We start from the raw sequence: 15,477 nt of genomic DNA, 5'->3' as shown, positions 1-15,477 counted from the left end.
CAGGCACACAGCTGTGCAGCGGGTGTGGAGCATACTAATAAGCGCTTCGCTGAAGGGGCAGGCACGCAAAACAGAAGTGCCTCATGGTGCAAGCAGTGCAGGGAGAGGTAGTGTAGGCTCTTGCCAGTTCCCTTGGAATGCGTCCCGGGCAGCGGGTGTTGAGTGCGCTAATAAGCACTGAAGGGGCAGGCAAAACAGGAAACACCTCCTGGCGCCATCGGTGCAGGGAGGGGTAGTTCAGGCTCCCACCGGTCCCCTTGGAATGCGTCCCGCGCAGCAGGTGATGAGCGTGATAATAAGCGCTGAAGGTGCGGGCAGGCAAAACAAGAAGTGCCTCCTGGCGCAAGTGTTGCAGGGAGAGATAGTTCAGGCTCACCTGTCCAATCTGATTGTCGCTTTAAAGGCCTATTTAACACATATTACCTTTTTTGTTGTTGTCTCTTTCCCATAATTACCCCAACCAACTCCTTTAACTCTTTAAAATTCTAGGAGTATAACTTATTTCTTTTAAAGGACAATGTTATATTACTTGGGTATTTTAATATAGGATTGAAATATTCTGTAGTTAATTTGCTCCCGTATACACAAAATAGTGCTTAAACGACAATTGCTGTCCAGGGACCCTCCTCATCTAGCTGGTCATCTTCATGACCTTTATTTTTCACTGTAGACAACATAAAAATGTATGGACCTCTAGCCATATGCTGGACGGATCATTTCATCATCCCATTGGGTGTGCATCTTCCACTTACAAAAAGATCATCAGGTAAAGTGGTAATAGAGTATAGGTCCTGGAGAAAAATCTCTGTATCAGATCTGGGAGTTACAATTCTTAGTAACCTCAATTCTAAAATTACATCTGATTTGTCATTGGATCCCTCATCTCTGCTTAATCCCTTCAATAAATGTTTAAACACTACATTAAACAAAGTTTTACCAATTAAGCATCCACCCAAAAAAGAAAGAAAATCCCTGGATTTTACTGGATCTTATGAAATTAAAGTTGAAATGTCGCCAATCAGAACATAAATGGCATAAAAACTATGACCTTGACTTGAAGACAAGTTTGGCTCTTTAAGCTAAGGTATACTACTTAAAGATAAAAGAAGCCAAGAAAAGCTACATTTTCTCTACACTAAAAACAGCTCCAAATCGTTCTAAAACACTATTTTCCATTTTTAGAGAGCTGCAAAACACCGTTTCTGTTCACAATTATATCACAGTCTCCCTGAACACATTGGAAAATATCCATTTTTTCCTCACTCAAAATAACCATATTTAAATAGCAGATAGGTGCATAAGTCATCACCATGCCCGCCGACATACGATTTCCTCAGATCTCTGGAGAAAGTCAAGGTGTGATTAGAACAATTCTCTCAGCTAAAGGTAAACCAGCTTATCAATTTAACATTAAGTTGCCAGCCTTCACAGTCGCCTTTAGACCCTACCTATTCCAGCAAAATGCCATGTGTCAGGGCATTTTCAAGATGGTCAAAGTTCTTGCCACACTAAACTTGAGCTCTGAGGGCTGCTTGAAGTAGGCACTGTACCCACAGCAAACCCAGTGAGAGAAAGAAGTCTGGCAGAACAAGTGCAGGGCCCTCCAGCAACCACACGGTGGATACACAAGAATTGTCTCAGCATCCTGTTCTCTCCCTTTTAAGCGTGTTCCCAAGTGTTAAATGTAGCTCAACAGATCTGTCAAGCAGGATTTTACACTATAGCATCAAAAAGGGTTCCCACAGCCCCCACCTCACATACTCTGTGGAGTTCAGTTATCTCTGCTCTTTCAGGTGAACCTATTGTTTACTCCTGGCAGCATTTCACACCAATTCAAAGTTAAACACAGGCTTCGAGCTGGTAGACTTAAGCAAATTAGTCTTCTGACAGTTCAGGTAGGTAAAGTATATTTTTATATGTTACTTTTCCATACTATTTATTAAAATCTGAATTTGATTTTTTAACAGACATAAAAAATAGTGGTCTTGTTTTTCCAGCTGGTCTCACTCCTGAGATAAGACATTAGTATTTTAATCTGTACACTAGTTTTCTACATATGATAACTAGGCAGACTGTGGCAAAAACTGCTTATAGAGCATTATCACTATAGGAATATGGTAAGATTAACTTTCAACATGTCCCACTTTTAAATACCATGTACCCTAACCTGTGGGCTAAAAGGCTAACATAGACGTGACTTATTAATATTTAAACGTATGTTTTTACCTGTCAAAAGGGTTCATTTTGACAGGTCACAGTGTGTTTTTGCACTGTTAAAGTCAGGCTACAGTGGTAGCCCTGAAGCCATGTTTGCACTACCACTATAGTGGACAGCACAATAGGTGATGCAGTCCACTAGCGGCAGTTAACTTCCAGGGCTTTGAGTACATTTTGTACACAATATACTATGGATTCATATGCAAGTTTTATGTGCTGATCCACAATAAGCCAATGTAACCATGGTTAAAGGGGGAGCACAGGTAATTTACTACTGCTTAGCAGGGGTTAAGGACACAGATCTAAAAGCAGAAAAAAATGTGGATCCAGCAAAAGGCTAAAAAGTTGGTGTGACCATGTGGAAAAGGCAGATTAACCACATACATTCTGATTACATGTTGTGTACGCTCTTTTCATCCCCTTTGCTTCCTCCCATTGAGAACAGAAAGCAGCTCAGGGCTTGTGTTTGAATGGAGAACGCCAGCCCCCTCACAATAAGGATAGTGGGGGCGGTTTGCACTGGCTACACTTTTTAACTCCTGTACTATGTTTTGAAATGGGATTCAGTACCATGATGTAAAATCTAACTTAAGAGTTGGAACTATGTCCAAATCGCCTGGATGAGCAAGGTTCCAACAGGTTTAAGCAAACTACGTCTTTCTGTTCCCATGGAGCTTTGTTCCCTCAATGCCCCAGGACTATGCACGTACTGACGTAAATAATTACAGTACGATAATAGACATAGAGAAAACACTTGAAAAAGCCAATCGGGAGCAGCAGCCGTTGTGCAGCGACTGCTCTCTGTGGTCAGGGGGGCGTGTTGTCCAGACTAAGCCACCTTGGGACGTTTACACTTAAAAGTTGAAAATGTCAAGGTACCAGAAAGGAATACGCGGCGGTTTAAAAATACTCCATGCGTGGTTTGGATTTACGACAATGTCGGTTGGAATGCGGTTATAAAGCGTTCCGACCCCGTTCTGTGCAGAGTCCGACGATGCTATACAGAAGAGACTCCCGAAGGGATGGGATGGTCCAGAATAACACTCCAGGTCTCAGGTGCACCTCCTCCGTAGAAGAAATGGCGCCGAGCTCCTGTCAGTCCTCTTTCCATGTCAGTGTACGTACCCGTTCTACTGGTGCGTGCCCGCGCCCTGTGCCTGAAGCCGTGCGCGTGCACGCGCTCAGTGTCTGAACCTTGCGTGCGCGCTCCCCCAGCTGTCCCAGAGCTCTCGGTGCTATGGCGGACTTACGGGCTAGCGGCTCTCCGCTGTTCATCTTCCTTTTGCTGTTGACGCTGAGCAGCGTCCCCCGGGGGAGCCACGGTGAGTGAGGAGGCGGGGCACCAGTGGGAGCCGGTGATGGTCTGGGAGTGAAAAAGCTCAGGTACAACAACAATATGGCGGACAGGAGAGCAGGGAGCTGTATACAGGGAGGGAGCGTGGAGGGAACGAGGGGTGTTCTTTATACCCACGGGATGTGTTGGCTAAATGAGGCTTTATATACCGGGGGTTAGGTTGTATAGGCAGATCCTCCCCACGTCGCTGGGTGTCTTGGTGGCTTATGTGCCATCGCCGGGATATGCATACCAGAGGTACGGGTTGGAAAAAGGGTATCTCAATGTACAACTATAGTAGACTGGGGACCTGCATGTCAGTGCCTAGAAAACGAAATGCTGGAGGTTAGAGGTTGGCTGAATAGGTTATAGTGTTTGGATAAAGGGGCGTAGAATGGATCCAGTATTTGTTTACTAAGTGAAGCAAGCAGCATGCTGTTGAAGGAGTACTGGTGTGTTATTGTCACACAAGAACTATTTTGGTGAAGAGACCGGATGGGCTCCATCCTCAGAGTCGAATATTTTGAAGGCGCGCTTTACAAACTACATCGTTTTAGACCCTCATAGGCTTGAACACTCTTAAATCTCCCTTCTCTTTCTTGGCAGCCATGAGCACGATACAGTTGGGGGTATAATTACTTCTTGAACGTACTGTCTTGCCCAGAGTAGTCCCGCTGACACGGACTTCGTTGTCTTCTGAAACGTTTTGGGGTTTAAAGAACAAGGTGTCCTACTATGTCTGGTAATTAAGAGAGTAAGTCATAGGAGGACGATCTGAAGCAGAAGTAAATCAACGAAGGTCGGGTCCCTGCCAGAATGTAATTCCTCATATGATAAACAGAAGCTTCGTCTAAATGGAACTTCTTGAGACAGTCAGTAATTAACATTAAAATGTGACGTGTTCTAGCTAGCTTGCACCTACGTCGTCCTCCTGCTCTAAAGAAATGTCTCTCTTATGGGGTAATGGCATCATCAAATACTAAAACTCGTGTTTTTTTAGCGGTTCTGGTGACTACACATGGCTGACAGAGGAAATGCCCTTCAGAGTATCAGTAAAAAAAATGCTCATTAGTGCTTTGTAGGGGGGTCTCTGGAGAGAGAGTGTCTCATACCAGGTCAGTAGCAGGAAACAATTTTAATAGGTTTGGAGGAGTTGAACAGAGAATTTGTTGAAGAATAGGAATATTAGGCCTTGACACAAACTGGAGGTAGTAGACCCCCACGTGGGTCTGGGGAAGAAGAAGCCCAGGGCGAATTTAGAGGAATGCTCAGTGTGATTGGAGAAGAAGGGACTATAGAGCAGGTATGATGAGTGACTGCTAAACATCTAGAGATGAAGGGCAACCAGGGTGAGTTTAAACCGGTCGTGCCTTCTCATTGGTTTCCCAAGTAACGTTTATTTAGTAGTGTAGCCTGTTTGGTGTAGTGTTTCATAGTACCCTTCCGCCCCTCCGTGGCCCTTTCATTAATAGGTGTTGCTATTACCCAATTTAATTGTACTTATTTTACCAACCTTAGCAAGATCTGAGACTGTGTTGGCCTTACAGAAATTCATACACATGGGGTACGGGTCACATCAGGTACCAGCTTTGAATGTTTAACTCACTGGGCCATCATACGTGGAGAGGGGCTAATAATGTTCGATTCAAAAACACCTCTTAAGGTGCTCCGTCTCTTAGGTAGTTTTTAACTGCTTTTGTTTATTAGCCATTCTTTTATTTATAACATGTAAAAATAGGCCACCTCTTCACCGACAGCTCGGGTGGGTTCCTCATCTATGACCTAGAGGTTGGCTGAAAATTATTTTTCCGCCTGCGGAGTTTTGGCCACTTCAAGTTACGCCTTAACAAGTAGTCTTGGCCAAATTCTGTCAGTTGTCACATGGCGGGATTTTTCTCCTGCGAAGCACCAAAACATGCAGACTGACAAGTGAGATTTGGATCCCCTAGCGTGATTTTCTAACCCATGCATTTGTGAGTGATCACGGGGGCTGCAGTTAGAGTAGATTTTCTACTCCAGCGACAGCAAAATCAACTTGAATGACTGCGCGCTATGCTCAACGCATGATGGCGTGCGCCCTTATTTTCAGTGCTGCTTGTGCTAGATTGCAGCATGGGATGTGTGATTGCCATCCGTTGGTGGGATTCTGTGGAATCTTGCAGCATTTTTCTGTAAAACTGCGAGTTCCGCCATCCCTGCTATGAACTAAATGAGCGTTCTGATGTTGTGAATGTCGTTCAGGGACAAATTCAGGCCAAGTCCTGTCTATTGATGTCAGGACAGTGTTTCTCTGGGTGAGGGAAGAATTCTCGCACAGTTACAGCTAGTGATTGGTTTGGGTCGCGTGTATCCCAGAGTGCATTCCAGCTGGAGATGATGTAAAGTAATCCTGGACATAAGCTCCTGGTGGCAGGTAGAGGATGGCAATTTTAAATATTCAAAATGCTTTTTAGTACTCCAGGTAAACCGTGAAGGAATATGTGATCTTCCTTGCCCCTCTAGATCGAGGCCTTCTGTGTATTTTTCCTTCTAGAGCAGGCACAAATGAAATTCATTTTGAGGAACTGAGAGAAAAGTCAAGGACATAGAAATTTCAGTGAAATTAGTTATATACTCAGTGAAGTTTTTGGAAATGTCTTTATGGTGAAAAACTGGGAATACCTCTTGGTTGCGGTGCACACCATAAGAAGTGTTCGAAATTCAAACAATAGGGATGCAAGGGCATATTGTGTGTGACTTGGGATAGGGACACGTTAATTGTCTGTGCCGTTTATGGGGGTGAGAGGTGTTAGGTTTGTATTTTTGATTTTTGTTAGAGAGATGCATTTTGTAGCCTGGGATACGTGTTCAATTTAATTTTGGATCGTGTGCTCCAAGTACCTATGTGGTTGAGTTTCATTGTGGCTTAATATTTTATTGTGTGTGGGTCCCCGATTAGGGGAGATATTTGTCTCACTGGTCTGAGAGACGGAAGTTTATTTAACATACGGTCTTGTGTAAATATGATTTTATTATTTTTTGTCTCTGTGCTGGGTAGACATCTATATTGTGTTTCTGTGGCCTACGGGGATTTTTTTTTTCTTTTGTCTGGTGGGCTGTATATTTGATCTTAACAGTATTGGGAGCGATGTGAAATGTCTTCAGGATATGGGTAGGTATGTTTCTGTTATGCGAAATGGTGTAAATGTTGCTCATTGTCTGTTTGGCGATATATGCATTTTGCTGTGCGAGGTGTGAGTTTGTCTGTTGTTTTGGGAAGTTGTTCACTTTGACCATGTAGAGTTAAAAGATGTGTATTTTGGTCTTTCTTGTATGCGGAGTGATGTATTTTGTTTCTGTGAAGAGGTTTCCATATTGTCTGTGATTTGGTGAAGTTGCTCATTTTGACCTTCTAGGGTTCTAGAGATATGTATTTTTTTTTCATTCTAGTACCCCAAGGGATGTGTATGTTGTATTTTGTTTCTTTGGATAGATGCGTGTTTTGTACATGGTCTAAGGAAATTGCTTATTGTTTTCCTTCCAGTGTTGTAAGCTGTTTATTTTGTCTCTGTATGGGGAGAAGTAAGTTGTCTCTGTATGGCACTGTATTTTGTCTCTGATATGGGAGTTGTATTGTGTCTGTGTTCTGCGCGGATATGTGCATTTGGCCTCGGTGTGAGATGTGTATTTCGTCTCTGCATAAAGTGAGATGTGTGTTTCTTGTCTGAGTTGGGGGTTGTTTCAAGCCCGTGTTATTATTCGAGAAGAAAGAAAGAGGGCGCATAATTGTCCATACGCTCTTTGTTATGCATGGACCGTCTCACAGCTTGTGACCTTTGGCATCTGGCAGTAACCTTTAACTCTTCGCTCTGGAGCAGAGATTAATTTATTCTTAGGCCGTAACTCCTGAGGCCCCGAGTCTGTTTCACATCTTCTGTCAGGGCGGGTTTCAGTCATTGTTCCCCGGTGAGCTGCGAGAGGTGAGAGAGGTAACCTCGGGGCAGGCGTCAGCAGCATTCCCAGCCCGTGTACTTCTGTGTCACTGCACTGGCATTTTCTACAACATGCCATCTGTCATATACCCAGGCTTCATGTGGAAAAGCATCTCTGACCATTATCAGAGACACTGGTTTCATAATTCCTGCCCAAGAACTCTTTAAACATCATAGCTCCCAGACTTTATGGCTCCGATCTGTTTCTCCTTGCCCCTTCTTCTGCCTGCTCGTGTGGCTGTGAGCGGGACAGCAATGAGAATCGTAAAGGTGGAGAGCAGGGGCAGATATGTGCAATAAAAAATCCATCCTGAAGACTAAGCAGCGACTGTGTTTGACCGGCGACCCTGAGAAAAGATCGGCGGGACATGAGACGTGTGTTTGAAGTGCCCTTGAGATTGGTACAAGTCATTCCACGTACTGAGGGCACAGCCAGACGAGTGAAGTAGTTGGGTATCAGAGAGGATTCCTTTTAAATTCAAAACATGTATGGATAGTGACGACGTGGATGTCTGCTGTGAGGAAGGGGAGGAGGTAGCACCTTGGTTCACGTTCCTGGACATAAAGGCCCAGCCTTGTCTGTGAACATTCAGTACTCCAGCTTTCCAACATGCAGAATGCAAGGTGGAGTTGCACTGGAAGGAAATTGGCTAAAATATGTGTATTTTATACATTTTTCAATCGCTGTCAGGCCTGGCGATGCTTTTTTCCCCCACAGAATTAGAACAAAGTAATACCGAAAGGGGGAGCAGTCAACCTCGAATTGGCATGGGCGAGGGAAGACCACGGAGTAGTAACTAAATTAGAGTAGAACTCTGAATAAGTTAGGCAGCTTTTCTTGATGTGGGTAAAGTAGCGATTGGCTTGGGTGAAGATGGAGGAGTATTCCAGTCTGCCGATTATTTTCTAGGCACCTGCTAGAAGCAATTTTTAAAAATAAATCATGGTGCTTCAAAGCTCTGTTTTACGACTTTTTAGCCGTGTAGGTTTAGTCTGGGATTAAAATATGGTCTCTTCAATAAATGTGTCTTTATTGGCGGCTGTTCTTTAAACATATGCGGCGATGCATTCATTCCTAGCTCTTTTTTGTAGCATATGAACTTGGCCTTTTTGAAGTGCATTTGCCAGTGCAGATTTTTAGTAGACAAAGCTCATTTGTTCACTCCCAGAATAAGATGCTTGTTGTTCAAATGTAAGATAAACATCTCGTGCCAACATCCCAGGGAAAACAGGACAGTTGTGGAAAGCAGCATTCACTTCCGCACTCTGTGCTAATAGTTTAAAAAAAATCTCCATCTATTTCTTATAGCAGTGTTGTGTAATATTTGTAGTTTGTAAGATGCACGTACAGTGAGCCTGCTGTAGTAGTATGTAAAACACCGGTTCAGAGCCCACCATGCCACTGCAACCGTGCGCTATGTAGTCGGAGCCACGTGAAAGGAAAACGTAGGAAACCCTATTCTTCACTGCTTCAGTCCTGCTGATAGACGGGACGTCTGGAATTCTGCGCTTTTTGTAGCTGTGATCAGCCGTCATCTGATTTACATCCCAAAATGTTTGTAGCGCAAACGAATCAAAAGTTACTAAAACCGTTTTATTGAATGTTTTTCACTATGGACGTTACAGGCATCGTACAGTAGGTGTTTTAAGCAGTGTATTGGAGTGAGCGCTCCAGAATCAGATAATGTATCGTTCCACTTTAATAACGAAACAGGGACAGTGCACTGCTGTGTGGAATTGGCGTGAACCAAGTTACTAAATCGCACGAAGGTGTCTTGTCACACAGCAGAAAGCCCTCCTCGAAGAGCGACAGGTCACATTACTGTTGTTTATTGCTATCCGTGCGTGTTAAACTGTTACTAATGAGGTGAACAGACAGTGTTAGCAAGTGTGAAAATGACAATCTTGAAGTAATACTATCACAGAACGTGCCACTTTACGCCACATAATTTGCTTTTTACATGTAGTTTTGAATGTAGTCAACCCTGCTGCATAACCTGGTTGTCTCTTGCTCATAATTCCAGTAGCCCTGTTTACAGAGCAGAAAACAGACTACTGCAGTATACATTTTGGGCGTTCAGATTGTGTGCTGAACACACCCTTTACTAGCTTGTTTACCTTGTGGTCCCTTGCAGCGGCATAATCTGGGTCCTGGAGTTTACGGAGAGGTGAAACTTGTCACAGAACCTTAGTATAGTAACAGACAGACAGCCATCTTAAATTAACCTTTACCATCCGATCATCTGCCATTTTATCGCTTTGGCCCACTGCTGTAATGAACCAGTACAGGAGATTGTGCGCCTTTTTTCTCTGCTCTGTGAAGTTCTAACCTCATATTCCAGGTTCAGGAAGGATCCTAACGTTGTAAATAGAAGAACGAAAGGACTGAAAAGTCAAGGATTCTCTTTAGGCGTCCATATTTCATAATCTTTTTTTAAAAGTGCTGGTCTTGCACTGTTTTCTATGCTGGTCCTCGTGGTTCAGGGTCATGTCTGTCCTGTCTTTTGACATTAGGTTCTTACACTCCTCTCTCTCATCCATGATTTTTTCTGTGTGAACACATTTATCAGGCAGATTGCCTCCTAAGTAAGGGCATGGAGAACATTTTGTAAACTGGGCGTCAGGTGGTAGGTGTTGAATTTGTAAATTGTAAGCAATAGTTCATTGTCCTGGTAAAGGTTTGCCTGCCCTTCATGGTTTAATTATTTTTTTTATTATAGGAAATGTGATCACTTTTCAAGATACAGATGTGTTCTGTTGCTTTCAGGTTCCCGTATTTGCTCCTATTGGAGTTATGCATTGTTTTCTTCGAGTTGGGTTGGTCTTTTGGTTGTTTTTTTTATTTTTTAAGGTTGTCGGGTTGCTAGGGGTTAGTGTCCAATACTTTTTTAAGTCTACAGTCCCCTCCGCGGAAGTTGAGCACCGTAGACTCTTGAACGGTGTACTCCGGTCTACTGAACTACCTCACTCATGTAGTTGTAAAGTATACGTGCAGTCCCGGTGTCTCCTGCTACTCTTCAGCTTGTTTTTGGTTGTCTAAGCCAGTGGTACTAATTTGTCGACCCTACAAGGATGAAAGGTAATGTGCGCCCGCAGGGATTGGACCTGTGGTAGTCCAGGCAGTCGCAGATCCTCGATTATGGCACCGGCGGGGAATAGCCTACCATATGCAACCATATTTGCATTACTTCTTTTGCTGACTCAGACCTCGAGGCAGGCACTGTAGAATTGTGAAAGAGGAATTGATGTCCAGTGGACAAAGGGCACCTAAAGACAGACTTCCTTTTGAACAAACAAGGGGAGACATCGTATCCGTGGCGTAATCACTTGGCAGAACTCACTGATCTGTACGAGAAGCCCCATGCGGACAGGGCAGCCTATCCACTTTCACTGTCCAGTGTCTGTGGTCCAGTGCTTATGTGACACGAACAATTAGCACCCTCGACCACTGGAAAACCTCATACTCGGTGTTTGGCGATGCACGTGCCCATCTTTGGACAGGTATCGATGTACTGTTCTCTGCGAAAACACATCCGTAATTTAAATCTCAGGGGTTTGATCACCTTCGAGGATCAAGAACAGAAACCCCAGTAATTGGGCAATTAAAATCACACATCTGTTACGTTTGAGAAGTGAAACAACTGCGAATCACCTAGGCGGGACTCGACGTGATAAAGTATTTTATGAATGTATCCATTGGCATCAAAACTTAGCCTTTGCGTTCCCATTTAATTGATGACGAGCAGCATACTTAAGTTTTATATAAAAATCGAACCGCTGAACTTCCGAATTTCTCAAATGCCCGCTCCTGCTGGCCACTGTTTCTTGTAAAAGGCAAGTCCCCTGGGGACGCGGAGGATGCTCTAGAAAGAGGTGCTATAATTAAATCAGAGGCTCCTCTGGAATAAGTGCCTTGTAATTAGAGCAAGGCAAGCCCATTAAAAAAAAAACTCAAACCCCGCCTTAAATAAATACAGATTTGGTCTTGTGTTGTTGAAACTTATAATTACCAGTGTCACAGAAACACAACCGGATGCCACGGATGATTCTTCAACTAGTATATATTTTTTAAACGTTTAAAACTTGCTTTCTTAAAATGAATCCGCCTTTAGATCGAGCACACACAGTCAATGATTAAAAAGACGCAACACTGCAGGATTCGAAAACGGAAGAACCGAAAATGTGGGTCACCAGGCTTTTTTTGGGGGGGTGGGGGGGGGGAGGTAGAGATCATGTGTTGGGAGTTTATAGTTATCATCATGCCTCTAACAAAGTGGGTTTGCACCTTGTTTTTTTTTTTTAAGTTTCACCTACCTGATAGCGCAAGCTGTCAAGTTGTGAAAGACCTATGGTGATCTTACAGTGGGCTTGCAGCCTTTCCATTGGTTGGCTCTATTGCTGTTATAATTTGTTTGCTTCCTATTCAATGGCTAGCATTCTCTTATTGTGTTTGGCCCTCTCCCTTGAGCATTGCCTCTTGCCATCACTTTGATTGGCCGACTTTGCATCCTTTCACTGCTCGCATTTAGGGAACTACTGTTTAACTCAGTGCTTCTTAAGAGCACATTTGTTTTCTAGTTGTCTACCTTGTGCGTTGCTCCCCACCCATCCCCGTTTGTTTATAAAAGCGCAGCAACATGGATATTTCTGCTGGAGTATGGCTGAAGATCAGACAGGTCTTTTTGTTTTGTCTCCTGTATTCTACCTATTGCATGAAAGCACAAACATTGGCGCATAGAGGCTTTTACAGTGCTGGGGGAATAGCCGTCTGCCTCACTCACTTATTTGGCACATGAGGCCGAAGTTCTACTTAGCATGACTGTTCGCCTGGAGGCCCATAAACTTCATCTCCGGGCTGCTACAAATGACCAAATGGCTGAATCATGTGGAACGTCAGTTAAACCTTGTTAAGAGATTCTAGAAGATACGTATTTGTTTTTTCTCCAGTATTTTTAAATGTTTTATTTTTCAATTTTTTAAAGCAATCCTTTACAAACAACGGCTTAGCCAAGATATTGCCCCACACATTATAAATGTGGAACCTACTGGCTTTGGCAGTGTTTGTTAAATTCATGTTGTATTTTTTTTGTTACATGCATATCCTGCATAGACCTAGAGCTGGGTAGAGTGCATGCACCATATGGGGGAGTCCGAAGAACACTACCACTGAACACCAATGGTTTCCCCCATCAATAACTCAGCCTGGACAGGATAATTACATTCTCAGGCAATGTTTATTTACGAACAAGATTAAAAAGAAAAAAAAAGAAATGCATCATAAAGTTCTAGACATTCTGTAGATCAATTTTGGAGGTAAACTAGACATTCAACTAGACATTCAATCACCTAACCAGCAAACACCCCATAGTAATGGTTTACTGCCCAGCTGTCTTTCCCAAATACAGCAAAATAATTGGGGCCTAGCCCCTTTTCTTGCGTCCCCTGTTGGATTTCTCACAGGACAGACTCCCCTGCTCCTCAGTACAAAAGGAGTGCCCACGCCAGCTTTTATGTTGACTTCCCTAAGACCATGAAGATTCAGGGAGCTGTGAGCGCAAAGTCTCGCTGAGGGTACTATGGAGGAAAGAGAGGGCAATGCCCCAGTGTTTTCAGCTTAAATACTGTCTACTTACCATCCTTGCATCCACCATGCAATCACCAGCATCCACTCACTGCAGGACTACCTGGACTGTGCTGTATTGTACCAGAATTGCTGTATTGTACCAGAATTCAAACTACACCACTACCATTGCCGATGAGCACCCCAGCCATTGTTGAGCCCTACCTGTTTGCTGGGACCACCGTGCTGTGTGCCCCCTTTGCATGTTCTAAATATAACTAGTCAATAGTAGTATGCAATTCCAAATGATAGAGACGTGCTCTACTTAATAATGAGGTCATAAGCAAGTGCATTGATTATTATTATTATTATTTTTTTTTTTTCTTTTCTTAGAATCAATATATTGAGGGATGGTTCAAATATGTGTATCGCGCAGTAACTAACTTTTTAAAACATGTATTAGCAAAGCCAATAGGCCTAGCCTGTGCAGTAGCTATTGGTACTGCCAGTGTGTTTTAACTATGTTGTACACCAGAGTGGCTGCTGTCCAGCATGGCTAAGAGTTAGCAGAGTGTTGTTGAGTAGAGTGGAGTTGCGTAGTGTGGCCAAGCCAGTGGTAAGTAGTGGGCAGAATGCTTTCCCAGGGAAGCTGTTAAACTGCCCACAAGAAGTCTTTTACGCAACCAGACAGCTGACGGTCTAGTAGGTTTGGACCTAAAAAGGAGGATGATGGAAGCTGTGGATACTCAGCAGGAGACTGGGAGTGTGTGAAATATTAAGGAATCTATTTGCACGAGCTGGCGCCTGTTGGTGAGGTACAGTTTGTACCATTTCAAGATGGGTGCCTGTAGATCCCATGCATATTTCAAGGGTGTTGATCAAAGCTGGGTGGTTGACACTGTCAAAGGCTGTAGCGAGGTCAAGCAGTACTAGGAGAGCAGGAGTCATCTGTGTTGTTGAGGAGGGTGTTATTGACTACTTGAAGTGCGGATGTCTCAGTGCTGTAGCATACCTGGATAGTTAATACTGTATAGGATTATTCTTGATTATATGTTCCTGTAGCTTCGTAACAACAGCTTTTTTGATGATATACCTGTGAATGGAAGGTGGGCAAGTGGGGTGGTAGTTGAATGAGTCCAGGGATGTTTTTTAGGTTGAGCACACAAGCGCTTTGACCTGTTGTAAGTGTTGTGGGCTTTTAACCATGCCCATCACTTTAATTCGTTCCTTGGTTTGCCTTTCAAAAATCACTTGATGTCATTGGTAAATGCTTTATGTTGTCCCGCCTTAAAGCTGTTTTTGTCACGCCTTGCAGGCTGCCTCTGTTACATGGATTATTGCACGATTGCTGAGATACTTCAGCGTGGGCAAACTATTTTTTTTGTTTTGTCTCCCCTTCGTGCTGCATGGCGGCCATGGCGCTCACAGTGTGAACATACACAACACCGTGAACTCGATCGGCAGTATTGGAATACTGGTCATATTGTTCAGTTACCTAATCAAAGTAATTTCTTGAGGCTCGCCCCTTAAAACACTTGAAATTTGTAAATGCTTTATGTAAAACAGAAATCCTCAAAGCAAAATCGGCTCTCCTGGCAGAGCGGGAGAGCCAATACTACAATATTTACTGCACTCGGGAATCTCACCCCATACTGCTTTGCAGGGCAATACTTTAAAAATGTTTTTTTGCTCATAACTCAGCCTGTGGTGTTAGCCAACCAGCAACTCTGATGTTGGGGCGGTGAATGTGGTATTCTATTGGAATTGACATGGCAGATTTAAATTAGGATGCTAAATGGCAACATTTCATATTTTGCTGCAGATAGAGGAAGAAGGTAAATGGAAATGCTCTAGTTCTATGCAGCACTACTGGAATTGTATGGCAGGAAAAGACGAAATTATGAGGCAGGGTTGACCAATTTATGTGGCAAAAAAAGTCCAGTTTTGAGTTTACTATGCCAATAGCTCTAACTTATGCAAATGTGAGACCTATTGCATTGTAAGTGCTTGTTTAAGTAGGGGAGGATGTGACCTGATTTAAAATGAACTTTCTGTGGCTTAGAAAGGTATTGCCACAAACAGGGTGCAAGAAGGCAAAGTTCACTGTACGTGAAGTTAGAAGAGACTTTTTTGAAAAGTAGGTGCGGCTGTTTTCATCTGGCCCATGAAGTCAGGGATGAGAATACAGAATGAAGAGCAAGACTCCTAGATGAAGAGGTGCATAACACAGATAGGGGAGCAGGAGGAGCCTGAAAGTTAATGGGGTACCAAAACAGACTACTGAGTATGAGCTGGACCTGCTTGCACGATGATGGGTGTAGTTTGTGAGACAGGTAGCATTATTCAGGCACTGAATCCACCCTCATCACACTTTCCTTCCATTGGTGGATGGTGAT

At 43.4% G+C, this 15,477-nt stretch overlaps 1 protein-coding gene across 4 annotated transcripts in view; it reads left to right on the top strand.

The window, feature by feature from the left end:
* The first annotated feature begins 3,385 nt into the window (after window positions 1–3,385).
* ACVR1B (activin A receptor type 1B) overlaps window positions 3,386–15,477 on the top strand; it is a 76,145-nt gene continuing 64,053 nt past the window's right edge. Inside the window, exon 1 of one of the 4 annotated variants that reach the window (XM_069230530.1) lies at window positions 3,386–3,539. In XM_069230530.1, the coding sequence (XP_069086631.1) occupies window positions 3,455–3,539 (85 nt within the window). In that variant the 5' untranslated portion in view covers window positions 3,386–3,454. Of the gene's footprint in view, window positions 3,601–3,635; window positions 3,809–4,288; window positions 4,305–15,477 lie in introns of those variants that run through there. The other 3 variants (XM_069230532.1, XM_069230531.1, XM_069230533.1) reach the window with 3 other exon arrangements.

The sequence above is a fragment of the Pleurodeles waltl genome, chromosome 4_2 (assembly GCF_031143425.1).
Source record: "Pleurodeles waltl isolate 20211129_DDA chromosome 4_2, aPleWal1.hap1.20221129, whole genome shotgun sequence".
Lineage (NCBI taxonomy): Eukaryota > Metazoa > Chordata > Amphibia > Caudata > Salamandridae > Pleurodeles > Pleurodeles waltl.
This window is presented reverse-complemented; position numbering and strand designations above follow the sequence as displayed.